Source organism: Populus nigra, chromosome 6, assembly GCF_951802175.1.
Source record: "Populus nigra chromosome 6, ddPopNigr1.1, whole genome shotgun sequence".
NCBI classification, from domain to species: Eukaryota; Viridiplantae; Streptophyta; class Magnoliopsida; order Malpighiales; family Salicaceae; genus Populus; species Populus nigra.
In genome coordinates this window covers 11,111,022-11,137,539 of record NC_084857.1, presented here as the reverse complement: position 1 = coordinate 11,137,539, position 26,518 = coordinate 11,111,022, and the positions used below count along the sequence as shown (strand labels likewise).

General features: G+C 31.2%; 2 protein-coding genes across 2 annotated transcripts; one reads left to right on the top strand and one right to left on the bottom strand.

The window, feature by feature from the left end:
• Positions 1-8,032: 8,032 nt before the first annotated feature.
• LOC133697963 (uncharacterized) lies at positions 8,033-8,958 on the top strand. The gene has a single exon (XM_062120806.1). It carries the CDS (start codon positions 8,236-8,238, stop codon positions 8,941-8,943), a length of 708 nt encoding a protein of 235 aa, XP_061976790.1. The 5' UTR covers positions 8,033-8,235; the 3' UTR covers positions 8,944-8,958.
• Positions 8,959-9,315: 357 nt separating this feature from the next.
• On the bottom strand, positions 9,316-13,525 carry LOC133697962 (putative leucine-rich repeat receptor-like serine/threonine-protein kinase At2g14440). Its single transcript, XM_062120805.1, has 9 exons — positions 13,215-13,525; positions 12,578-13,121; positions 12,017-12,474; positions 11,695-11,830; positions 11,525-11,596; positions 11,376-11,444; positions 11,171-11,242; positions 9,865-9,933; positions 9,316-9,758 (listed from the first exon to the last, which is right to left on the bottom strand). The coding sequence occupies exons 1-9, from the start codon at positions 13,294-13,296 to the stop codon at positions 9,719-9,721; spliced, it is 1,542 nt and encodes a 513-aa protein (XP_061976789.1). The 5' UTR covers positions 13,297-13,525; the 3' UTR covers positions 9,316-9,718.
• Positions 13,526-26,518: the final 12,993 nt, after the last annotated feature.

Sequence of the window (26,518 nt, the reverse complement as noted above, 5' to 3'; positions counted from 1 at the left end):
AAAAAGTTGTACTTTTAGTTTTTGTTTCTATTTTTATTTACTCTAACGGCTCAGGCAAATGAATAGCTATTTTTATAGTTGTTGGCTGATAATTTATTTTTTTCTTTAAAAGTAGAAGAAAAGAAACTTGTAAATTTTAAAATCTTCTATTATGCCTCACTCTTCTCTCAAAATTAGAAAAACAAGAATCAATATTTTTCGGTTAATTAATAACATTGGTTGTGTTAATTAGCTGAAATTAAAAGATATACTTGTTTAAAAGCTTTTTCTTTTCTCTTTTATATCTCTTGATTTTTTAGATATTTTGTTGTTAATTTGATATTTATGATGATTTTTATTTCTTTGTGATTTTATGTTTTTGATATGGGTTAATGATGATAATTTTTATTTATTTTTTATTGTCTGTTTTAATTTGAGGTTAATTATATTCTGTCTCGTTGAAAATGCAATTAAACTAGTATATTAATCCTCTTCTAGCTCCAAAAAATGGTCAAATTGTAATGTTATAATAAGTAGGAGGCAATGCTTATTATTAATTCACATGTATGGAAATTACAAAATTACTAAACATTGAATGTGAGCTTATTTTACACTCTCTTATAAGGTTTTAACTTGAGTTTTTTTTTTTAATATAAATGGATTTAAATTTTCCAAGCTCTTTTACTAATCTTTTTATGAGCGAATCAGAAGATATTCTCTCTCAACCAAGCGATTATAACCAATTAATTGATGAGTTAACATATTCAAATTTAAATGTCCATGCAATAAAAAAATCATAAAAAAGTAAAAACTTCTCACCAAAGGAAGATTGTTTACTTGTCCTTGCATGACTAAATACAAGTAAGGATCCAATTACAGGAGCTGAACAACAAACAAAACAGCTATGGGTTCGAGTACATTTTTACTTTGTAGAGAATGGAGGAAATTTGAACAATTGTTCCCATATAAGCATTCTCAAGTAGATAACAAGAAATAAATAGAGAAGTCGGTAAATTTATTGGATTTGTTACTCAAATTGAAAATTATCAGCAAAATGTAATAACCGAATAATCAAGGGTAATTTTAATATTCATTTTCATGTTAAATTGTTTAACACATATTTTAACACTATTTAATTTCTCTAATAAATTTCTCTAAAAAATAAAAATATTCATATAAATAAATCTTCTTTGATTATTTTGTCTCCAACATTTGGTTATTTTGTCTCCAACATTTGGAAAGAGGACCAATTGACGCTTATTCACCATACCCTCTAATAATGAACCGGATCCACAATGGGTCACAAAACATCCCACGGAGGGGTGTCTCAGGATCACTTGTTTATGGACCCAGCTCGTGTAAACAAACCCTCTCTTCTTTGGCACTGACCTTTTGTTTCTCTGGCCATGCTAATTATCAATCTGAGCACAACAGCATCATGCCCCCATATGCATGCTGTATATGGTGCCTCACCATGTTCCATCAGATGAGTTGGATCTCTTATAATAAATAATGTTTTAGCATTTTTATAGAATATAAAAAAATAAAATTTTATTCAGCATTTCCTTAAAGCATTTAAAATAAGCGCTGAAGAGTTATATATTTTTATTTTTAGCTCCTCATTTAGCATCTTCGTTGAGATGCTATTAGGCTGCAATAGTACATTCAAGCATCTGGGCTGGGTATCATTGGGTTATCGGCTGTGGCTTTTGAGTTTATTTGGAAATACTTTTGAAATTATGTTTTTTTTTTAAAAATTAAATTATTTTTATTTTAAATTAACTTTTTATATATTTTTTATTGTGTTAGTGTGAAAAATATTTTTTAAAAAATAAAAAATATTATTCTAATATATTTTTAAGTAAAAATTATTTTAAAAAACAATTACTAACACTTTTAGCTATTTATATTTCCACATCTCATATTGATCCAGTGAAGGAGACCAAGATTTGCCTCTAATTACTCCTACCATTTAAATCTGGGAAATTTTAGAGTGACCTTAACTATTTATTTGATTTACTGACTCGATTACGTGGATTATATAAAAACTTGAATCTGGATCCTATATATTATTTATTTTTTTGAAATTTGTTTTCTTTAAAATAAATTAGTTTGTTTTCCTTGTCTAGCCAATTTAATTAGTGACTATCTCATTTTTTTTTTCCCTTTTGATCTGAACCCTCCCTTTAATCCACTGTTTTTTACTTTTTTTTAATAATTAATTAAGAGATAAAAAATACCCGTTGTAAAAATTGATGAATATTTATAGGAGTAGATAAGAAATTTCTTCAGAAAAACGCGATTAATTTGCACGAGGTTTTAATTAGTGTGCTATTATTAGTTTTTAAAATCATATGCCTAAGATTACTTCCGATTATGCAGTGTAAGTCCCGTTAAGAAGAAATTAATAAAAGAAGATTTAAAAGAAAAGGGAAATAAGTGCACACGAGAGAGTAGAAGAAGATTCTTTACCGTGATTCGTTAGTAATTTGATATGTGATTTGTTGTTATTTAAGATTAGGATTTTAAAAGAATTATAATAAAGTATTTTTTTTTGTTGTAATCTTTTTTTTTATACATATATTTTAATTATTTTAAAAAAATATCAAATTAATATTTTTTATAATTTTAATACGCTAATATAAAAATAAAAATATTTTTTTAATATATTTTCATTTAAAAAACATTTTGCATTGCATTACTTAATTTTTAATTTTATATCATAGAAACATACATCATTGAGAATATTAATTATGAATGTTTTATCTGGATATATAATGTGGGTGGTATGAGATATATGAATAAGTTATTTTTTATGTGAATCTTAAAATGAAATAAATACAAATACAGGATCCATGTTAAATTAATGTGATATTCCAAATTTCAATATTTTTATTAATTTAACTCAAAAAATATTATATTAGGTTGATATAATCATTTTAAATCAAATAATACAGCAATAAATTTATTCACTAGACAATATTGTAGTTTATCACCTAATAGTTTAATTAGGCGGGCCGACCTCACTCCCTCCCTCTCTCGCTATATATATGGGGGCGGCTTCACTTTATTTCAGAATTCAAAATGGGGTCTGTTATGTTGTCGTCCAACCGCACAGGTCTAGAAAGGGTGAGTAAATGCAATACAAATTACAAAATATCACAACGCGCGCGCGCTGAAGCCCAAAATAAAATAAACAGGCGTAGAAGCAGCCATGATTTATATAATGCTTTTGTCTTTGGTTTTTGACGAGCAGCAACATCATTATTGCTGTAGATTTTGGATCTCTAGCTTGCCTTGCAATGGAAACTCTATCGAACATGGCTTTTTTAGTGAATTAGATCATCAAGCACACCTATCAATGGGACAGGCAGGAGGAGAATACTCAGCCAATCCAATCTCAGTCTGTTGAGAGCAATGATAAGGCAATCAACAGTGACCAAATCAATTAATTAAGCATTATGAACAGCATGGATGGTGGCATTCGAGCGCTTGAAATCCAGCCAGAGGTGTTTATCAGGAGACCAGCAAAATTTCCTGCTCACCTTCGTGGAAATATGGAAACCTAATTAGCATCGTGAGTTGTTGCGCACTGAATTTCTCCTTAAGATTCATGTATTGTCTCGATTTACCTCCATCATCCGTTTCGAGTTTCTTTCATAGCTTCATCCGTTTTGCCTTTCCATCAATCTTGGCGAAAAACTACTCAAAAAAATCCAGTATTTTATAGTGACGTGGCGGTGAACACAAGTGAGTTGTTACAGCCTCCGTGTGAGTTAATCTCGGCTGATTTAGAGGCGGGCTTGCATAGCTTTTATGGCAATATTCGATCTATCAATGGAGTTAGCGGCACTTTCCCTCCAAGGGTAGCATTGTGTCTTCCGCTCCTTAACAGCCTGCTTGTGCCTCTTCTAAGAGTTGACTCAATTTTTTAGTTTTAGAATCCTTGAAGGGTATTGATTTAAATGGAATTTAATTGCTAAAAAATAACTAAAAATAAATTAAACGAGAGACGCTTTGATTTGCAACGATAATTCCTTTAAATCGACAGTAAAATAATATTTTAAAAATACCCTTAACAACACAAATTCTATTTTTTTTTTTATATATATATATAAACTCATTGTCTCCTTTCTGTTTTATAAAATTATTGCACTGTAATGAACTGTGCAAGATCATGTTATGTCGCCACATCCATCGTCCTGGACCTCTTTGCATGGATGACTTTCCCACTAATCCATTGAATATCCCAAGACCCGTAAGGGCCGTAACGTGCACATCCATTTCCTTCCTGAAAGAAGTAAAGCCATTAATTTGACATAACCAATCAACTGCTCCCTCCTCATCTCGTCATCTTCTGGAAATTGAGCGCAGAATGCAAAGCATTGCATTAAATGTGGTGATAGATTATTGTAATTCAAAATCCAAGTTGGTTCTCGCCTTTTCTCTTACATCCCAAATCTCACTTATAGATATCCATTCATCTTCACTTTCTCTTGGCTTGTCAAGGACCATCAAAAGTAATTACAGTATGCATCTCACACTTGTATTTAACAAACATTAGGGGATTTTTTTTCTTTTCAAAAGGTGGTAAAAATGTTGCAATTACAGTACTTAAAAAGTGGTAAATATAAAGATCCTGGTAGGAAATTTTCTTTTTATAAAAACATAATAATTTTAAAAGTAAAATAGTCAAGATTGTTAATTTAATTCATTTCTACTATTTAAAATAGTATAATTAAAAAGATCATTGAAACTAGTTTTTATAAGGAAAATTACCCCCTATCGAGTTTTGAAATATTATAATTTACAATTTAAATCAAAAGAAAATTTTTAAATATAATAAAATAACTATAATACCGCAATATATATTATAACAATTAGAGATACTAAACAACATATTTCTTTTTTAATATAATGAAATGAATACATTACTCGTACACACATTTCCACTTGTGTTCAAATCTAAAGATTTGTGTGATTTTTATTTGGTTATATGGATTGTTTTTTTGTGATTGTTCGGTTCTAGTTAGATCTGTGCTTTACCGGTGCCGTTTTTATAATTTGAAAGTGGATTTTCTATTTTTCTGTTGAGTTTTCCTTGGCCTATATCGAATCTGCGAGTTTTTATTGAGTGGAGTTCTTGAAGATGTGCCTGGCTCAAGTGTCTCTGCCCCAGTATCAGCCATCAGGTGATAACTGCCCAAAATCTAACAAGAAGACAGGCCCAGAAACACCTGCCCCAACTTCTGAATCACCCCTCCAAGACAAGGAACGTGCCCCAGCAAAGAGCCTTTCAATTGATGAATCATTCTCTTCTCAGCACGAGCCACGTACACAAGATCCACGTTGCAGTGCTGGCTCCCCGGCATAGAGCCCTAGAGCTGAGAGGTCAATACTACTTCGTTGTTTCTTTCCTTCTGGATTCGAAAGATAATCAATAGCGTTATGCCATTCCCAATACCCCTCCTTAATCACGGAGGTGATTCTCGTTTTCGTTGCCCTTTAAAACAATATTTATTGGTTAATATACATGAAACTCGGTAATAATTGTCCTTTAAAAAAATTTTATTTAAAAATACATTAAAATAATATTTTTTTATTTTTTAAAAATTATTTTTAATATCAAAACATTAAAAAATTAAATCTAATAAAACTCCCGAGCGTTCCAAACAGCCTCAGGAAGAGGTTAGTGAACCAAACGATGGAATGGATAATATGGAAAAGGTCACGTGCATCATCGTTGTTAAAACAGGCCTCGGCCAAGGCCCAAGCCCTAAAGTTAGGCTAATGGAGGAAGGTAAAGGGTTAAGGCCTGTCATACCAGTCTTTTCTTCTTCTTCTTCTTCTTTATTTTCGGCGAGGGTAGCGAGAGGATTAACGAAGGAACATAACCGGCTGAACCTAATTTTATTTTATTTTCAACTTATGTTTTTTATTAATATAAATATCCGGATGAGATTGTATATATTTTAATTAATTTTACAGATTTTAAAATGAATAATTATGTAAGTTTTAATAACTATTTAAATTTATAATTATTAAAAAATAAATTTAAAATTTAACTAGTTAAATTACTCATGTAATTTCAACTCTTAATTCATCATTGATATGGAAGAAAATATTGGTTGCAGTTTGTCGCATAAGGGTCAACTGCTATAAATTTTTGGTTTTTTTTTCAATTAAGATAGAGTAAATGAGTAGTGTTATTCAAATACTTTTTTTTTTTTTGTATAAAACTCAATGCAATGGCTGCAAAAAAAGAATGCCCAATAAAGGACAGGTCTACTCTTGCCTGCCAGACACAGTAGTGGCTCTACTTGGAAACACGTCTTCGTTGCTGCGTGTAGAATAAAGAGTCGCCCTTGAAATGTCTATTTTTCTGCTTGACATTGAAGCAAATGCCTCACCTTCCCATCAAGAAATTTATTTTAGAAAAGTCGCTATTTGAATTATTTTTCACAGATTTAGAAGCCAAGCAGGCGACTTTCACCAACCAAAATTCACTGCCTAGCAGTGCCTACCTAACAATGAGTGGCCTTCCTCAACACATCGGTCAACACATGCTTGGTCAGAGTCAAAACTAGTAGGCCATCCCTCTCTCTCTCTCTCACTCGTCTCTAACAGCCATTATACCCTTCCTGGCTGAGTTATTATTATGGTATCTAAAATCAAGATGTTGTAATTAACAGCTAATATTTGCGTTAAACAGACTAAATCCATGCTTAATTTAATACAAACTGACAATGGTCCCCCGCTTCAAGAACAGTTAAGCCACATTGCTTTGCCTTGGAGTCTTTCGTGGGTCAATAATCTCTTCCATCCAATTAGAATTGCGCGAAGTGTCACTAGTCGATCCTTCTCTTAATTTGTCAAGATATCATATAATTTGTGGCCCCCTTCCCCAAAAGTATTTACTATCAAGTTCCCTGTCTCAAGCCAGTACTCTTGTCTGCTATTGCAACAGTAACCTAGCTCTCATTATGTTAGGCCAAAATAGTAAGAGGAGAGAACAGCTAAGCTACTCTTCAATGTCCACAGGCCCCAGTTTGGCTTAGTTGCAGTATCAAGCTCTTATGCTGTTCAAAAAGTTTCATAATCTTGATTTTGTTCTTTCTTTTTCTTGGCTACATGGAAAAACAGAAGTTACTCTGCCCAGTGCCAACACCACTTCCATATTGCTTAGGCATCTCAAGCTGCTCCCTTCATGACATCAGATCCGAATGCATGTCTTGTAAACCACCTTAACATGTTTGATGGAACCTCGTGACAAAGGAAGGGAACATGTAAATACATGATAGAGGATAAAGCTTTGATTTAATGCATGGAAACTAGACTATTGAGAGACTCTGTGGATATGTCGCTCATCTAATAAAAGATTAGACAAGTTTTACGTCCTGCTGTGGAGTTACTAAGAGAGGAGGGAGACAGCGACAGAATAATTATCTTACTTTAGGATCTTTTGGTTGTTTGTTCAATCTGTTAAAGCTTTCAACATTATTGTCTCTCCTCAATAATAGAACAGAGGAGGGCCACAGACTGCCTGAAATAATGTGTTTGTGAATAATCAAATCACAGAACATGTATAACACCTAAAAGATAACTCCTGTGTTTATTAGCTGTCTGAAATTCATCAGAGCTGTCCAAATCTTACGTGGAAGCCTTTCAAGAAGTGGCATGCAGATAGATATGATATCTACCCTCTCCAATGAAACCAGAAACCCATCCCAGGTTCAGTAAATAACATATCATACCTGCATAAGCCAAGCTCTTTCAGAGGGTATCTTGGTCATTGAAATGCATCTCAGGCTGTTATCTTTGATCCAGCCCTCACATGGCTAGAGATTGACCTCGAAAAGTTTTCTCCCGAGATTAATTAACTGTGAAGAAAATTGAAACGACTAGAATTCCCGTCAATTTTTTCCTTCCTTCTTTCTTTCCATGGATTTTTTAAAAACAAGACTGTACAAAGAGTTCCGAATCGTATGCAAAATTATTATCCTAGCAATAAAAACCTTGTCTTTAGTTCCTCCCAGGGTGTCCAAGTGCTGCTACCCATATTCTAAACAACACCTTATACTCTGTCCGTTCAGACTACTCACATAACAAAACAAAGGAGATCAAAAAGTTACACGACACTATAAAGCAGGCACCTCCTTCCCTTTATTTATCACAAATTCCATGCACCTCTTCATCCACATCTCTCCACGGTCAACTCCACAAACTTCCTTGTTTTTCTCGTTCTAGACACCGAAAATGATCTCCCTAGAAACTGTTCAAGCAACATCTAGATCCATTGAACCTTCAAGCCCCCGAATTTCCTTCTCTGCTGATTTCCTTCATGACAAGAACTTCATTCCAATTAGTCCGAACCCACAGGCTGAGAAAGATGGAGAAGCAGAGCGAGAAAAAGCTAGAAATGCAGAATTTGAGTTCCTTTCAAGCAAAATGAGCAGCCAGACCATGCTAACAGCAGATGAGCTTTTTTTCGAAGGGAGATTACTTCCCTTCTGGCAAATGCAGCATTCTGAGAAACTCAACAAAATTAGCCTCAAAACTAAAGAAGCTGAGGAAGGGGAAGGGGAGGAGATGAGCAAAGAAGAGCCAAGGGTTTGGTTTGTTGATGAAGACCCATCTCCAAGGCCACCAAAGTGCACTGTTCTGTGGAAAGAGCTGCTACGGCTAAAGAAGCAACGTGCTTCTTCTTTGTCCCCCTCTTCGTCTTCCTCTTCAACATCATCTACTTCTAGCTCGGCCCTTGCAGACATTGTTACTAAAGAAGAAGGGAAGCACGGTTCTGGGAATAGAGAGAAGCATGTGAAGAGGATAAAGAAAGGACTGGAGAGAACAAGATCAGCCAGTATCAGAATAAGGCCAATGATAAATGTCCCAATTTGCACACCGGTGAAGAGCAGTGCATTGCCGCCTTTGTTTCCCCTTAAGAAAGGGAGGCTAGAAAGGTGAAGATTGGAAGGGGGGGGGGAAAGTAGATCGAGTTTGTAAGAACCGTTGGATCGTTCAGTATTTACGTTCATCTCTTTTATCAGTCCATTTACTTCATTTCAAACTTCAATTTGTTCCCCTGCTTTTGTGTTCAGAGGACTGCTAATTATGATGGATACGATGAATTATAATGAAAATGACGACAAAACCTATGGTTTGGACAAAATAATATCTTCTTCCACTTTGTTTTTGCTTAGAAGACAATTAAGTACATTTCAGTTGCTTACGGATAGGAACTTGAGAGGTGCCATGCCACCTGCAAAGATGCAGAGCCTGAGAATAAGAGATTGCAGAGTCATTTGCAGAGGGAAAGTAAATGATATAAGACGTTCATTAACAGCAAACCATCAAACCTCGTCATTTTATAAGAACATGGGGACCAGGTGTTTCAAATTACACAAACTGGAAGGTAAGAAGAGAAAAAAGATACAAGTATACAACAAAGAATGAATTTTATAGGATCAGTTGTTTACGTGTACAGGTTGACAGCATAATCCAACTGTGCCGAATTAAAGAACAATCAGATTGACTTGGTATGGACAACCGACTGAAGTAAAAACAGATAAGACTGCAACTGGACCTGACAATGACAAAGCTTCTAGAAAAATTTCCAAGCCTAGCTAGACGCTGTAAATCTCTAAATAGAAAAAATCAAGATTTAAACAAATGGTTAAAATCGGTTTCTCAGTAAATGCAGTCTTCCGCTTTTGCACTGGGTACATATACCGTGTTTTGCTCAAGAGGGTGGTGGGGCCAAGAACTGGTTTCCAGACGTCCTAATTAAAAAAAAAAATGAATTAGCTTAAACTATTATTTGACAAATGGTTTTACATGTAAATAACTAATGATATAAAAAAACAACATCGGTTCATTCAAACTTACCTAAGGTTCAGCCCAGGTTTCACAAGATTATTTGGAATTTGACCAGTCAGATTATTGTTCTGCAAGAATCTGAAAGACAAAAGCAACTAAGTCAGATGAATCGAGAATAAAAAAAGAATTACCACATAAGCAATTGAATAAAAAAAACTACATATGACCAAAAAAACACAGCAACGAAACGTTCAAATGTGTTGTCATTAATTTCATCAGCAGCAGATAAATTAAAACACGTCTGGGTTTCTAGCAAAAATGAAGAATAAGTCAACAACCCAGCTATAAAATGGCTAACCATCCAGATTTTTTTACGATGTAGGTTTTTAAGTTGAAAGACTTAGTAAACACGTAATGGGTAGTGACAGCAATTAAAGGCCATTGGACAAGATACCCTTAAATCAGTAAATGCAACGTGAGTCTGATACCCAAACTTGTTGTAAGTTGTAACCACTCTTAAATAGAGAAAGTAAGGATGACAAAATATGTCGGATAGCAGTTCTTCCGATTCCTTTTCAATCCAGCGCTTCTATCTAGAAACTTACAGGTCTATGAACTAAAAATAATTTTGGCAGGGATAATTCTTATCATACAGGCGCAAAAGCCATCTGCAATGAATCAGTGACAATGGCCCAAACATGGAAAAAGATTGGGTATCATAACCTGGAAACTAAACCGTGTACATCAACTCCTCAAAATATTCTTATGTCTATTTCATTAACTACTATGTGAGAACATCAGTGTTGAGCTAAAAGTTGCTTGCGCCATATAAAATGTCTTAAGTTGTATAAAAATGATGTCCACCAAGTCAGAAATGGTCAATTACCAATCTCAAAGATGAGTGCTTCCGGATTCTACTCTGACATTTTAGTTACAAGTGTGATAATCTACGTGAATCCCACATTGGTACTTCTATTTAAAAGAGATTGTGTGCCTATGCAATTGGGGGAGGGTTGGAGTAAACATGCAGATGCCACTACCTTATTATAAAAATCATGATGAGATAGAACACCAAAGGTTCAATGTGTGCAGTAACACAATTTTTAAATTGTTCAGTGAATGGTTCCACATTTCCAATAGCACCGAGTTCCAGATCTATGATTGAACGGTAAAGGATTTCCAAAAACTTAAATCATAGACTCTTGGATTGGGGTTCCATTTATTTAGCATAACAACCAAAAGCACATTAAAGGACAAACTCCTAAGGGGTAAACAGCATTGACTGCAAATAAGTGGATAAAAAGCCAAGCCATGAAAGCAACGTGTAACATGATAAGATGAGACTTGCATATGCTCTTGAGCTAAAAAGACTTACAGTTCTCGCAGACCCTTGATGTTTCCAAGTGACAAGGGGATCTCACCAGTGAATCGATTGTCTTCCAAATGCCTTTCCAAAATGAAAACAATGTCAGGTAAAGTCTTATTTATGTCATATTTAACCAAAAACTGCAACCAAGTACCCTATTTTAGGCGGAACAGGGAAAAATAACAGGGGAAGGGAAAAGGGAGGATAATCTTACAATGTCTCCAGCATCTTTAGTGAACTCAAATCAGGTATTGATCCTGATAAAGTGTTGTTCCCAAGCCAGCTGTTAAAAACAAGAGAGCGTCAATCTAGAAATCCCGGTTCAATTTCTGCTAATTGACGGCTATAGTTTTGATAACCTACATGTCAGCCAATGCAGTCAATCTGGCAATACTTGGTGGGAGTGATCCTGAAAGACCCATGCCTGTCAGATTCCTGGAAACAAGAAGAAAACAAAAGATAAATTGTTAGTCAAGGACTAAGGAGCAGGACGTAGACAGAGAAACACTCTCTCATGACCAAACCCAACTTACAAAGTAACCACGCGAATCCGGGGGCCTTCAGAGCATGTAATTCCAGTCCATGAATACTGAAGCGGCATACAGGGATCACCGTTCCAATCAAGTGGAGCATTCTGGAGACTGCTTTTCAGTGCTTCCAGAGCTATCACTGCACCAACAAATAAGAATTCTGTATAACCAGTACTACAACGCAAGTGACAAATTCAAAGCACAATTATATAATAAATCCAACCCCAATCTACCCAACTTTAAGTGTTAACTGGGCACCACTAGGACAAGAAAACAAACTGATTACACTACTCCAATAGAAAAGGCAGGTCCTTAGTAACCATACCATCTCTTGTGAGTGTTCTTTCTCCGAGTGCAATCACCTCAAATACCTCTCCACCATTAATCAATGGATCAACGCTCGAACCAGTAGCTGGACTCAAAGCAACCGTGGTAGGACCACTAAGAGGCCACTTGGTAGCAAAGACAACAGCACCAGCTGGCGTCACACTCAAATTCTTATAGTACGGCACACCATTGATACTTACATCAATCATCCTCGATCCCCCTGTAGAGGAATTATGATCGTCTGCAAAGTATAAAGCAATATAGTACATTGAATTAGAAAGTGGCACAGGAGGCCACCTCAGTTCCCGAAGACTTGACCGGCCCATTGGAAATTCCGTTTCGAATATCTTCGAAGGAGGAAGATTCCAGATACCAGAAACAGACACGTTTTTGCTAGGTGGAATTACTGGTTCTCCAAATGGCTCCCAAACCCGGTCGAATTGGTCATCAGGATATCTAATTGGAAAAAAAAAAAACAACCATTCAACATATGTAAAGAAATAGAAATCATAAACAAACCAATAAGCACGCAATTCAATAGTAGGTGTCGATGACTCACCGGATAGACTCGTTGTGACCGAAACTGTGCCTGGCAACCAAGCTGAGTCCAACCTGTTTAAAATCAGTCGAATTATACAAGGAATTTCCCAAAATCACGAACTCCAGAGCCGAAATGAACGGGTCAGATTCCGTGTACGAATTAGCAGCAATACAGAAACTCATTGTCTTCCCTCGAGCCAAGAAAACACCTTCGTAGTAAGACGCCATGCCGTCACTGTAATCCTCTGTGGTATTCACCACCCTCCAGAGAGTTCCATCAACAATCTGATCGAAAACAGGAAGCGGGTCATTGCCGTTGATTCCTCCGTAGAAGTAAGTTGACCTGATCATGTATTTTGCTCCGCGGAAAACGCTGACCACGTAGCAGAATTTGCGGTGGAGATTGTTTTGTAGAGGAAATGATCGGACCGTGGAGAGAGTGCGATCGAGGACTGGGATTGTTAGGTTCTTTGAGGTCCCACTGGTGATGTAGCCGGTGTCTGGGATCCATTGAAGACCGTTGATAGTTGACGGCACAGTAGCACCGCAATCAATTAAAGTGCCTGAAAAAAAATGAAAGAAAAAAAAGATTAGAGAAAGTGATTGAAAAAAAGGTGTAAGAGAGTGAGAGAAGTGAAGGGATTGTTATTGCTTACGGAGAAGAGGCGGAGGTTGGGAGGAAGATAGGGAGAGGACAGAAAAAAGAGAAATCAAGATGATGAGAGACGGAGGGGGCATGACGGAGAAATCCAAATTGTAAGAAGATTGGAACTTCAGAGAGAGAGAGAGAGAAGCTTGTTCTGTTTTTGTTTGAATGGGTTTGGTTTGGTTTGTTGGATACGGTAGTGGTGGAGGTCATTGTGGAATGGGGCATTGAATGGGTCGTTGGAGAGTCATAGGATGCAAGAAAGGAATAGGGAGGAGGAGGTGAAGAAGAGGGAAGGAATTTTGGTGACGCGGGAAATGGGAGGGCCAGGTCAAGCAGATACCAGTACAGTTGTGTGACGCATTCTGATTTCTGATGTCGTTTGAGATTATTAAAATGTTTTTTATTTAAAAATATTAAAATAATATTTTTTATTTTTAAAAATTTATTTTTAACTTAAGAAAAAAAATATTTTTAAAATATAAAAATAAAAAGGGTGGGGAGTAATAAATTGACTTCTTTCCGCCTATAAATTCACCATATAAGGATTATTATGGGGATCAGTTTTAGATAGCTGTGAGTTACATACTTTTGTTTTTTAATGAGGTGTTAGCATTTCTTTCTCTTAGGGACGAGGAGGGGTAATTTTTTTTAAAAAAAATATAATATTTAAAAAGGAATTTATAATGCATCAATTTGATAAAAGTTAAGAGCGCTGTTAATTGTGATGGTCCTCGTATCTTTTTTAATTTGAAAGTAAATTTATTTTAATTTGTTATGGATATTGGCCAAGTAGAATTACATAGCTATAAAAAAATAATAAAAAAAACTTATTTAAATTTTTTATTAAGTTATTGGAGGCTCTATCAATCAAGGTTATTATAATTGCGAATTAAATTGTAAAATTATATGATAAGTGATTTTTAGTTTTATAAAAAAAAATATTAATCTTACTAATTGTTTATTTCATATATTGTCATTTATTAATATGAATATCTTTAAAAAGATACTTCTAGTTGAGCTTTGCCTTGATTGTAATGATACTTCCAAGAATAGTGTCTAATGCAATCAAAAAGTATAAAATTACAATCTGAATCATTTCAAGATATAAAAAGGTTGTTTGGCATTCGAAGTTGCCAAGACAACAAAAGATTTTTTTTAAAAAAAACCTCTAGCTTAGTTGTGAGATTCTTATGGGGATTAGTGTTTATAATTACAAAGATTTGCAATCCGAATTTTAAACTTGATTTGTGCTTCATTTGGATGTGAGCGTGACTATAATGAATTTGAGATTGTGAGTTTTTTTATGTTATTATTTTTAATGTGTAAATATTTGACAAGAATCTTGTAAGCTATAAATTTGAATGACTTGTTTAGGTTTATACAAAATGAATAAATCGTTTACACAAAAAAAAAGACATGGTATTTGTAATGTGTAATCTGAAATTGAATAACAACCAAGTCAAAAAGCAAGCTAGTGATTGTGGTGTAGTTTTAGATGATTTATTGTCCGATGATGATTTGATAATTAAGGGAAAAACATGATATTTCATCGAGCTTTAATTTGCTTAGTGTTATTGATAGTGCAACACGAAGAAAAAATGGTAAAGAAAATGAAAGTAATGAAGAATAATTTTTTAACGATACTAAAATTGATAATCATGGTACTAAAGATGATTTGAAGATTCAAATAGATATTAGTCCAAATAATTCAAGGAGTTTCGAATTAAATAATATTGTGTTGGTACCGGCAATGACAATAATAGTCCTCTAGATGATAATAATATTAATGAATGCTCGAGGAATAACGAGGAAGATGGCAACAATGAAACTATTTTTAGTGTGCATGATACACCAACAAATTATTTATTTTGAGTTTGTTATTGTTAGTTAATGAAGATCCATGGACATAAGTAAATGTATTGTAATTTCAAGTTACTTGAACTATGTATTTTTTTTTTTATTCAAACCATGTATTGTTAGGTGCTTAGATCATGTATGGAAAAAAAATTACCTTGCGATATTATGATTTCACGATTTGTTCTTACAATCCGAATTTATACTGTATTTTCAGTATCGTGTCAAAAATATATTTTTAACAACTCTACTATATATCCTCAATATACTATTATTTAAATTTTACATTAAATTATTAAGGTCCAAGCAAACTCGAATGTACCCATGAATTATCTTTTATTTTTTTCAATTAAATTTTTGCAGGCTAATATTTTTTTATTCAGATAAGTTATTATTATTATTATCATATTGACTTGAATTATCAATTTGTTTCATTAATAAACTCACGGCTTAATTGATTTTTATATCCCACTTTTCAATGAATTCTAGTTTCCTTGTAAAAAGAAACGAGGTATCATGTGCTATTCCAGGCACGTCTTGTACATAAATGTTCGAAATTCTTTTGAGATGCTAATGTTGCTTGTGTTTAGTAGGAGTATAAAATTTGAATTATTGCGTATCTCGCATGTCTCCAAATATTACCACGTCATTTTATAACATGGAAAGTATTTTTTTAAATTGTTGTTTGTCTAAATAAAAAAGACTAATTATTTTTTAAAATATGTTTATATATATATTAAAAAACGTTAATGATTTTTTTTTATTTTGAATTGTTTTAATATTCTAATATTAAAAATAAATTCTAATTAAAAAATAATCAATACCACAATATTAAACACTATCTACACTATCTAAGTAAGAAATCATACGGGACAAGAAGACATGGATTTAGTTCAATTTTATTACTTGGACTGTGTTTTGTATATTGATAATTTTTGTGATTATGATTTAAAATATATACAATTATATTTTTTAACTAAAATTTAAAGAAGAAAAAACTAATGGGATATAATGTATATTGATTAATTAAACAGTTTCAAATATATTATTATAGTAAAACACGTATCACACATGTTTGGAAATGCGGTACAAATCGTGTTCCCTGTAATTTTAAATGTTTTTATTTAAAATTAATTTTTTTATATTTTTAAATTATTTTAATGTGTTGATATTAAAAATAATTTTTAAAAAATAAAAAATAATTATTTTAATTAAATTATAACTATTATCACAATCTCAAACAAGTTTTTAAAGTAAAATTATTTAGTGTCCAGTATATTATACTGTGATGCATTGCAATTGGGCCTCTGTTTTACTTTTACCAGCAATGATATATTTTATTATTTTCTCATTGAGACGCTTCGCTCTTTCATCAATTCAAAACAGCACGAAAGATGTCCATTTATTTATTATTCATTCTGAACTTAAAGCTTAGGTTATTTGATAAGAAAAATAAAAATTCATATTTTTCAGATTTCGTGCTATAAAACTCGGGGGCTCCGACAAGAAGTTCGGAGTTTATCAAGTTTCGGCCAACATAAGAGTCGGGCTCCAATCCATTTTAATCCATAAAGAGCTTCTCAGTCGTCTTCTTACGTCGGATTATAAACTCGTGTACTCAAGCTTTTTTTACGATTTTCAATCTCCTCTCGTTATGTGCTGAACATAAAAACAGCAGTAAGTATTCATAAATTTTTTCAACAATCATTAAATTTTGAGAGAAAAACAATGAATTAACTTGTTAAAATTCTCCGAATTTTATTTTCAGCAAATACAAATATAACATTACTAGTAATTGTATTTTTAACAATCATATTTATTATTATTATTATTAACATGTGCAATGAACAGTAGAATGTTAAGACTTTTTTCATTATGGTCTTCGAATATTTTGATAATTTTATTTATTGATTGATTTTAATTTCAAACCTATTTTTTTATTATTATCATTTAACATTGAGTTTATTTGATAATTAATAGACAAACCTATTATGTTTTTTTCTTTTTTTTTAATTGAATATTTTTTTTTAATTTTGTCTTTTAACTTTTAGTTAACCGAGAATTGAAATTTATATATTTTTTTCAATTTGATTTTTATGAAATTATCCTGGTCTCCTGATTTGAGTTTGATGGATTAATCTAAGTTGACTCAAATATTTTTTTTCTCATTTTTATTTTATTTTTTGTCAATTTAATCATTTAATGTTGGTTTTATTAGGAATCGAGATTCATAGGTTTTATTTATTTATTTTATATGTGGTTATCATGGTCTTATGACTTGAGTTGCGAGTTTGGTTGTTTGACTTGAGGTTTTTTTTTTTTTAATTTTGTCATTTTGATATTGGATTGAATGAGAATTGGGGTTCATATTTTATTTTGGTTTGCATTTTACAAGGTTATTATGGTCTTATGATCCGAGTTACGAATTTGATTGGTTAACCCAAGTGTTTTTCCGTGTCAATTTTTTAATTGAGTTTTTATTTTATATTTTATCATTCAATATTGAACTATTAAAAATCATATTAATAGCACCTGAATATATATTTTTATATATAAAAAATTGATCAACGCAAAAGGACAATAATCTAAGTGATTTCAAAGAGTTTATCTACGAGATGCTATTTTGATATTGTTAAATTTGGAAGCAGGGCCGAGGGATTGGATCCAGCGAGTGTAGTTTCTTGTCCATTTTTCTTGTATTTGTAGATCACCACTGTAGGTGACAGAATATTTTTTCAACGAGGATATATATATATCATTATAATCACTGTAGGCGACAGAATATGTTTCTCTCGTCGTAAATTACTGTTCACTGGGACATTATAACCAACACTAATTGGAACAGTGATTTGATGTTTTTTTTTTTTCTTTATGTTTTCTTAGTGTATTTTTATTTTTTATCTTTTAATATACAATTTAATTAAAATTATATTTATAATTTATTTTTGTTTATTTTTTATTGGGTTATCTTATTCTTGTGATTCGAGCAGGCTAACCGGGTTGACTCAAGTTGTTTTTTATCTTCTTTTATTGTTTTTTTCAATCTCACTACTTAATATCAAGTTAATTAATAATTGAGTTTTATAATTTATTTTGATCTGTTTTTCATTGTGTTATTCTAGTTTTATAATATGAGTTTGACAATTTAACCTTGATTGACTCGAGTTATTTTTTATTTATTTTTATCTATTAAAATTGTATTGCTTTTTATAAGATTATCCCAACTTCAATTTTTTATTTTTATTTTTTAAAAACTTCAAGTCTTCTAAATTTGTTTTTAATTGGGTTATTATGATTTTGTGAACCTAATTATAGATTTGTTAGGTTAATTTGGACTGACCCGAATCAACTTAATATATTACTATCTTAATATTAAAAGAAAAGGGAATTGTATTGGTTTTTACGTAAATCAAATTATATTTTTATTACATTTGAATTATTTCTAGATATAACAAATTCATTGGGTTATTATATCAAGTTAGTCCGTGCATAACCTTAACAGTTTTTTCACTAAAAAAATAATGTGACCAGTAACACAGGCAGTAGCCAATATTCCAGTATTACTGCTAGTATGCTAGACGACGACGGGCTTTTACCGTTCATTTAATAATATAAGGTCCTGTTTTTAACGATGCCTAGTTTCTGGCACTCAATTTTTTTATATATTTGATTCATGAAGTTTCAAGTGTTTATGTTTCAGCTATAAACTTTATTTTTCTCGTGTACCGGCTCAATCCCTGTGAGTCCAGGGAGGAGTGCGGGAGTTGTCGAACAAAGCCAGGAAAGAGAAAGCTTTGAAAATTTTGAAGAAAATAGAGTCGCAAATAAACAGATCATAAAGAATGCATAAATTAATGAAATTCGCGAGAGATAAGTGGAGAAATTTGAATCTCAAAAGAATATTAAACAACCAGTTGAGTGCAGTGCGATTCTTTTTTTCATACAACAACAATTCTCCAACTTAACAACCTCGTCGGCGAACTGTCTTCATTCTCTTTATGCCTTTGCGTCGTTTATTTAAAGTCACCGGCTAGCACTTGGCATGTTGAATGGATGCCGTTGAGTTTTTTTTCTGGTAGCTTGAAACTTCGTCAAAAATAATTAAAGCTAGTTAGCGCAATTAATTCGTCGTCGTTCCTTCTTGATCCTTGCTGCAGCGATAAGCAAGTCAATTAGGTGGGTCAAACTAGAGAAGTGGATAACATCTTCACCCTCCGGCCTAACTACAAGACCCCACTCCACGGGCACAGTGGAGATGCAACCACCGAATTGACAGGCCCGCGGAAAGGATACTATTTATGTGCGATATGCTCATGTGCATCGCTCCCTGTCAAGATTTTCTCGTGTTTGGTTGGCCTGCGAGATCTTTGCTCTCTGTACATCTGAACCATCATAGAGAAGGAATCTTGGTTTTGGGTACTTCGAGAAAAAAAACTGCGATTTTGAAATTATAGAGTTCCCAGGTGATGTTTGTTTCATAAAAAATGTTTATATAAAAGTTATATTTTAAAGAGTTTGTTTATTTTTATGAAAGTTGATTAATGAATATTTTTAAATTAAAAAAATTTAGCTTGATTTTTTTTTTAATTTTAGATGAAAAATACTTTTTAGAAGTTGTGAGAAATAAAAAAAATATCATATTATTTATAAATTATATTAAATTTGATTCTCAATATTTTAATTGTTATATTTTTTATTTTAATTTTAATTTTATCGTTTGAAATTTAATTTTTATACCAACAGCTTTGGTTCTCGTTTTTTTGATTGTTATTTGTTTTTCTCTTATCCTTTTACTAATTAAAATTTTTTATTTATCAGATTTAGTTTATATTTTTTATTGTTATTTATTTTATTTAAAATAATTTATGAATTTTTTTTAATTTCATTATCTTTTAATATTTTTATCTGTTCACATTTGGTCTCTGTTTTTTTATTGTTATTTATTTTGTTTGAAATAATTTATAAAATTATATATAATTTTTAATTTCATTATATTTTAATTTTTTTAACTATCAGATCTAGTCTCAATTCTTTTAATAAACTTGAAAAAAACTAGAAAAAAAATAAAAAGTTACTTTTAAGTTTATTTTTCATGATACGATAAAATATTAGAAAATATTTTCTAACTTATTTTTTTGTAATACTACTAAATATTAAAAAATTATTTACTTTTTATAAATTTATTTTTAATTGAAATCACTTTCTAAAAAGCGTGACTAGTTGACTGTTACATAACTCGAAGGGGTTTGCCTAGTTGTTAAAAAAAGTGTTGTTTTTTTCTTTTGAGGGTGAATCCTGCAATCAGCATCCAGGATAATAAAATCAGGGATATAAAGATTAATTGAAGACTTATTCTATTATTCAAGAATAAAGTAGATTATTCTTCCGAAATATATATATATATTAAAAGAACGGTGGCCATAAGGATGAATGAATCTTAAAGGAAGAAAAAGAAAAGAAGGAGGGTTGGGATTGAAAGGATAAGAAATCGAAGGTGTGAGAGAGTAATCTATGACAACAATTTTGGTCCGATTTGATACTTTTCCTGATATTGAATTTTTAAAAAAATATATGTTTTTTCTACTTTTCTAAAAACCGTTTGAAAGACATATGAATGTCAAATTATTGTCTGTACTTGGTTTAAAAATATAAAATTATATTATTGGTTTTTTTTAAAAAAAAAAACAGCTCGATATCCTACAATGCTGGTGGTTTTGGTATCCTATAGATGGAAAAAAAAAAAATCATCTTTTAAAAAACAGGGTGAGTTCTAAAACTGTTTACAGGGAGAAATAAATGAATATAGCAGTTAGAAATACAAACCTGAAATTGAGCTATAAACAGGCCCGTCGTCTTAAATATATTTGACAACATTAGTTTACTAATTTTAACCCCCTGAGATATTATATTTCCTAACTCTATTTGACCTGAAATTTTTTCATAATATATTTGACCTGAAATTCAGATTATAAATTTATAAATAATTTTTTTAATTAGTTATGTATTGATAATTCTAGTAAAAAAAATTAATTTATATTAAAATCTGGTAAAATGAGTCAGCAATATTATAATCAATTAGTTATCTAAATAAAATGAGAGAGATAGATAATATGAATCAATAAGTTAATGATATAGAAAAATAAAAAGTTTCATAACAAAATTTTTCAATACAATAGAATCATTGAAAGATAGAAAACAAACATAAATCTAGTGACAACCTAGTTGTTTTCATCATAATAAGTCTTGATAAACTTCTTTTGAGTTGCAAGCTAATGAGTTTAAATTAACAATTAACTAATATAAATTCAATAATGAAATAAACCCCTAAACAATATCTAATTCACTATAAAAAATTCAAATTAAAAATAGTTATTTAAAATTAAATAAATAAAAAAAATATAATAAAAAAATTTTCATGTTAAAATTCCTCAATGTACCCTGAATCTTCAATTTTTTTATATTTTTTTGCGGATTTGAGTAATGATTTCAAACATGTCGTTATCTCCTGATTTCAAACATGTCGTTCTCTCTTGTCTGAATGAATTATTGGGCCTACGATATATAGTTGAAAAGTTTTAGATGTCTAGTTTCTATCACAACTTTAATTAAAGCAAAATTTAACCGGTGGCTCCAAATATATCCCAAACAGTACACGAAGTTCTTGGTTGACATATTTGACAACATTAGTTTACTAATTTTAACCCCCTGAGATATTATATTTCCTAACTCTATTTGACCTGAAATTTTTTCATAATATATTTTCATATTTCTAATATTTCTTTGTAAAATTTCAGTTTTATCTAATATATAATTTGAAAGATATACTTAATCTCGTAAAACTAGTCAACTGATATTTTCAGATCAAATTTAAACTTCACTTGATATATATTATAAATTTATAAAATAAAACTAAGTTTACTGAGTTTATTAATTTTATCAATTTTGCATGAGTTAATTCTTGATTTTAATAATCTTAAAGTCAGCGTTTCGCGGGCTAATGAAGTCTCCCTCCTCGTTTCCATCCATAGCCTTGTTGTTGCATGTGAACTTAACGTGGCGTCATCAGCCAGCGAGTCCGCTGGCTGGGCTTGCTGCTTGCGTTTGCGTCCTGCAAGACAGAAGGAGATGATATGCGTCCTCTGACCTGTTTCTGATTTCCATGCCACGTATCAACCTCCTATCATGTATCCGTGCGTTTCTACTCCTATAACTCACAATTTGACAAGTAACTACAGAAGGTAATCTATCTGTAGCATTTTCTTCTTCTTACGATCTACTGGTATTTTTGTACGATAGCGAGATCCTCTTGCCTTGGTAAGAAACAAGATTAAAAAAAAAAAACAAGAAGATCAATTTCTTTGTATTGGATCGACAATTGAAATTTCAAGAATTTCTTTATTGCTGGGCTTGAAGCATGAATAATCCCTTTAGTAAAACACTAGTTAATGACCCTCACAACATTGCGGTCAGATGAAAAATTTGTCAAATAGAAAAAATTATATTTAGATAATATAAAACTATATATTATTGTTATTAAACTTAATTTCGTGAGTTGGTTTTAAAACTTCTTGATTATATTTTTGTTTGGGTTGTTCGTGATTTGGATTATAAACCCCACTAAGTTTAACTTTGTTTTTTTTATATATTATGATATAGTGACAAAAATAATAATTCGCAAAATTGAACATCAATCGAGTATATAGATATTTATTTGAGATTACAATAACTTTATAAAAAATAAATAGAAACAAGTTATGAATACTAATTTAAAGTTAATGAAATATTAAAGTATAAAGTTGAAGAAAAAATAACTAAATCGAAGGGAAAAAAATTGAAAGATAAGATTTTTTTTAAAAAAGGGAAAAAAAAGGTCTTACCCTATTTTCTCTTAATATATAAACTAGTTTCTTAACTTGTACTGCTCTGCGAGTTTGATTAAAATTTTCTTCAACCCGAAAAAGACATATAAAGCAGCTGGAATTCTCTTGCTTTGTTATTAAACAAGACCCAGGAAGTCAAATTTAAAGATTCTAGATTTAGACTCTTTGCATGACCAAAGTTTCAAAATAAATCATGTAATAGTTGATTTTACGTAACTTAATCGACTTGATAAGTCTAAAGACAACCATGACCAATAAAAAAAAATGTTTGGTATTAAAAAAAAGTAAAGATGACATTTTTTTTCTTTGATATTAAGAAAATAACATATTAGACTAACTCAGGTTTCACGGCTTAATATGTCAAACTCTCGATTTTGATCATAGACTCTATTAGGTTTACAAACTTTGTTTTTAAAAATAAATAAATAACTCTCTACTAAGCTACTCTCGTCCTGTAATAAGAGACGTTATGATCATCATCTATATGCGTGCTAACTTGAATATTTGCAACATTCATACTTGTATTAGCTTTCACAATTATCAACATCACCTCGTCAATAAGATCATGGTCAATCAAACAGTGGTGTTGCAAAATCAATGGGTTTTGGCATCCATGTGGCCCTTTCAATATTGAAATTTCAAATGAATCATGCATCTGGCAATACCCCTATACAAATACCATGTACATGTTGGTTCATGAATGCATTACAACTGTATATAAGTTTTAATTGAATGTTGAATCTTATACCATAGTGAATTATTGATATGTTACCGTTTAACTGTGATGGTACATTTAACCATGTTTTTAATTTTTGTCCGGCCTTAATTCATCATATGACAAGCCTGAATTTTCATTAATCAAAACTCAGTCATTGTATGTATTTTGGACATACCTACTTGCATCTTCAAACCCAGGAGCATGATGTCTCGTGAATTGGTTTGGTGGCTCAATTAACTCACCATCCTTATCTTCATCGTCTTCTTCATCTTTCCCATTTTCATTGACTTTATTAATGTGATGGTCGTCTTTATCATCACATGTTTTAGGTTTTTCATAACAACATGGAGTAGTTGTCATATTCACTCGAGCTTCCATGTCAATAATTTATTGTGCCGACATTAAGTTATTTACTTCATGCTACTTGTGTGGTTCTTTAATTGTAACTTGGCACCCGGGTGAACTTGATATCAAAGGAGTTTGTTTGTCTAAATCTACTACTAAAGCAAAACTTTATAATATGCAACCCGTTATTGTTAACGAACTTAAGCATTGGATTCACGCTTTTGTCATTACAAATGGATGCATCGAAATAACAAGTTATACTTACTTTAATTTTCATCATCTATGTAACTTTAATATCAATTTGAAACATGTTCCGCCAAATTCGATCACATATCATTCTAGTAGCTTTATAAAAAGCATATTTAATATGACAATTAAGAACTCATTATTTTCTCTACTGCAAGTGATACCATTGTCGGAATTGACAATTACACCACTATAAAAGCACAATATTCTAATATCTCCATATATTCTATCAAATAACAAGACAAAACTCAATTTTTATTTATCAACAACCCAAATTCATCGGGGCACTTAATTTCAACAAAAGTTTATCCAGTGAAACCCTTACCATAATATAATTGGCAAAGACCCAAATTCATCATTTTTCTCTATAGATAATGAAATTATCAACTCAATTAACATATTTTGCAACTCGTTATCGTATTTTATACCTAATTCATCAAAATCCCTAATCTAACTACAAAACCCTAACCCTAAACCACAATTGATAATATGAGTTAACTCGCTAGGCCCGAGACCTAAGTTATGAAATGGTGATAACCTCTTGAAAAGCAAATTAAAACAAATCACAAAACTTAATATCCAATCAACTTAGTGTTGAATGATAAAATCAGTAAAAAATTTAATTAGGAAAATAAATAAATAAAACTCGAGTCAACCAAGTTAATTGATCAAACCCATGGTCCATATTATGAAAATGAGATAACCTTATAAAAAATAATTTTTTTAAAAATATGAAGTCCACCCCTCAATAAACCTAATGTTGAAGGATTGAATTGAATTTGGAAAATCGATTAAAAATAAAAAAAAATAACTCGAGTAAACTCAAATCAACCCATTAAACATATGACCCGAGTTAAAAGATCAAAATGACCTTACAACAAGTAAATCAAAACAAATCGTGGAGTCTAATTCTTAGACAATCCAAAATCAAATGATAAAATTAAAAATAAAAATAAGTGAATTAGAAAATGAAAAAAAACTCGAGTCAACCCGCCAAACTTGCGGTCAGGATCATGACGTTGAGATAACCTCATAAAATAATAAATTATAAAGCCCAAACCATAATAAATCTAATGTTGAAAAATAAGTTATGAATTGAAAAAAAATATACAAAATACTATGCAAAAAAACACTAAAAAAGAGAGGAGATTTTATGTACCCCTCCCCTCAACACAGTACATAGGAAATAATATTTTGCAAGTAGTAGTACAATAAAATCCTCTCTTTTTGAATAATATTTTGCAAGGAAAGATTTCTTTTAATAGTATTTTATAAGGAGAAGTAAATAAAATTATTTATTATTTTAGGTTTTTCTTGTTAATTTTCTTGCTCTCTTTCCTCTCGGAACTTTCCCATCCAAATCACAATTTTAATGCTATTTAACTTGTGATTTTTATCTTAAATCAAGAACAAATTTGCGATGAGATGATCAATGTCATCATAAAGTTGATTTTCTATCCATGACAATCATTTTTATAAAATGACACTGATCGACTACGTTGAAAAAAATCATAGCTACGTGCAATGACTATATAGTAATATTGGGATTGTTCTGGTCATATATAACTGCAATTACCTAACCATTTGATGATTGATGATCTATCGTTCCAATGTTTGAATTAACCTTGCTCCCAAGAAAATAATTCAAATCAAATATCCTCTAAACAATAAAAACATTGGTAAACAAAATGTTTTAAATAATAAAAAAAATAAAAAGAAATAACCAAGAATCAAAACACTGCATCATTTTTTATTCTCTGCATAAATAGAAATACTGATTGATTTAATTGACACTCACGTAAAATTATCTATAAAAGCATCATCATTTTCCATATATTTTTTAAGTGAAATCCAATAAAACTTCAAGCTGCATCAATTCTGTTTATTTTACGTTTTAAAAACATTTTTAATAATAATAATAATAATTTTATTTTTTTTACATCAAATTAATATTTTTTTGATATTTTTAAACAATTTTGATGTGTTAATTTTAAAAAAATAAAAAATATTATTTAAAATATTTTTAAATAAAAAATATTTTTAAAAGTAATCGCAACCACACATCTTAAGCTTCAAAAATAATAGTTAATCATTTTTAGACACAGTCACATCTTCCATTTTTAATCTGTGTTTAATCTATATTACCTTCCCCTACTCCTAAAAAACAAACGAATCTGTTCATGTTCCTAAAAAAAACGTTTCTTTCACTGTATCTTCCCCAACTGCTAAAAAAAAGGTGTTGTTACATTGCTAATAGCACCTTAAAAT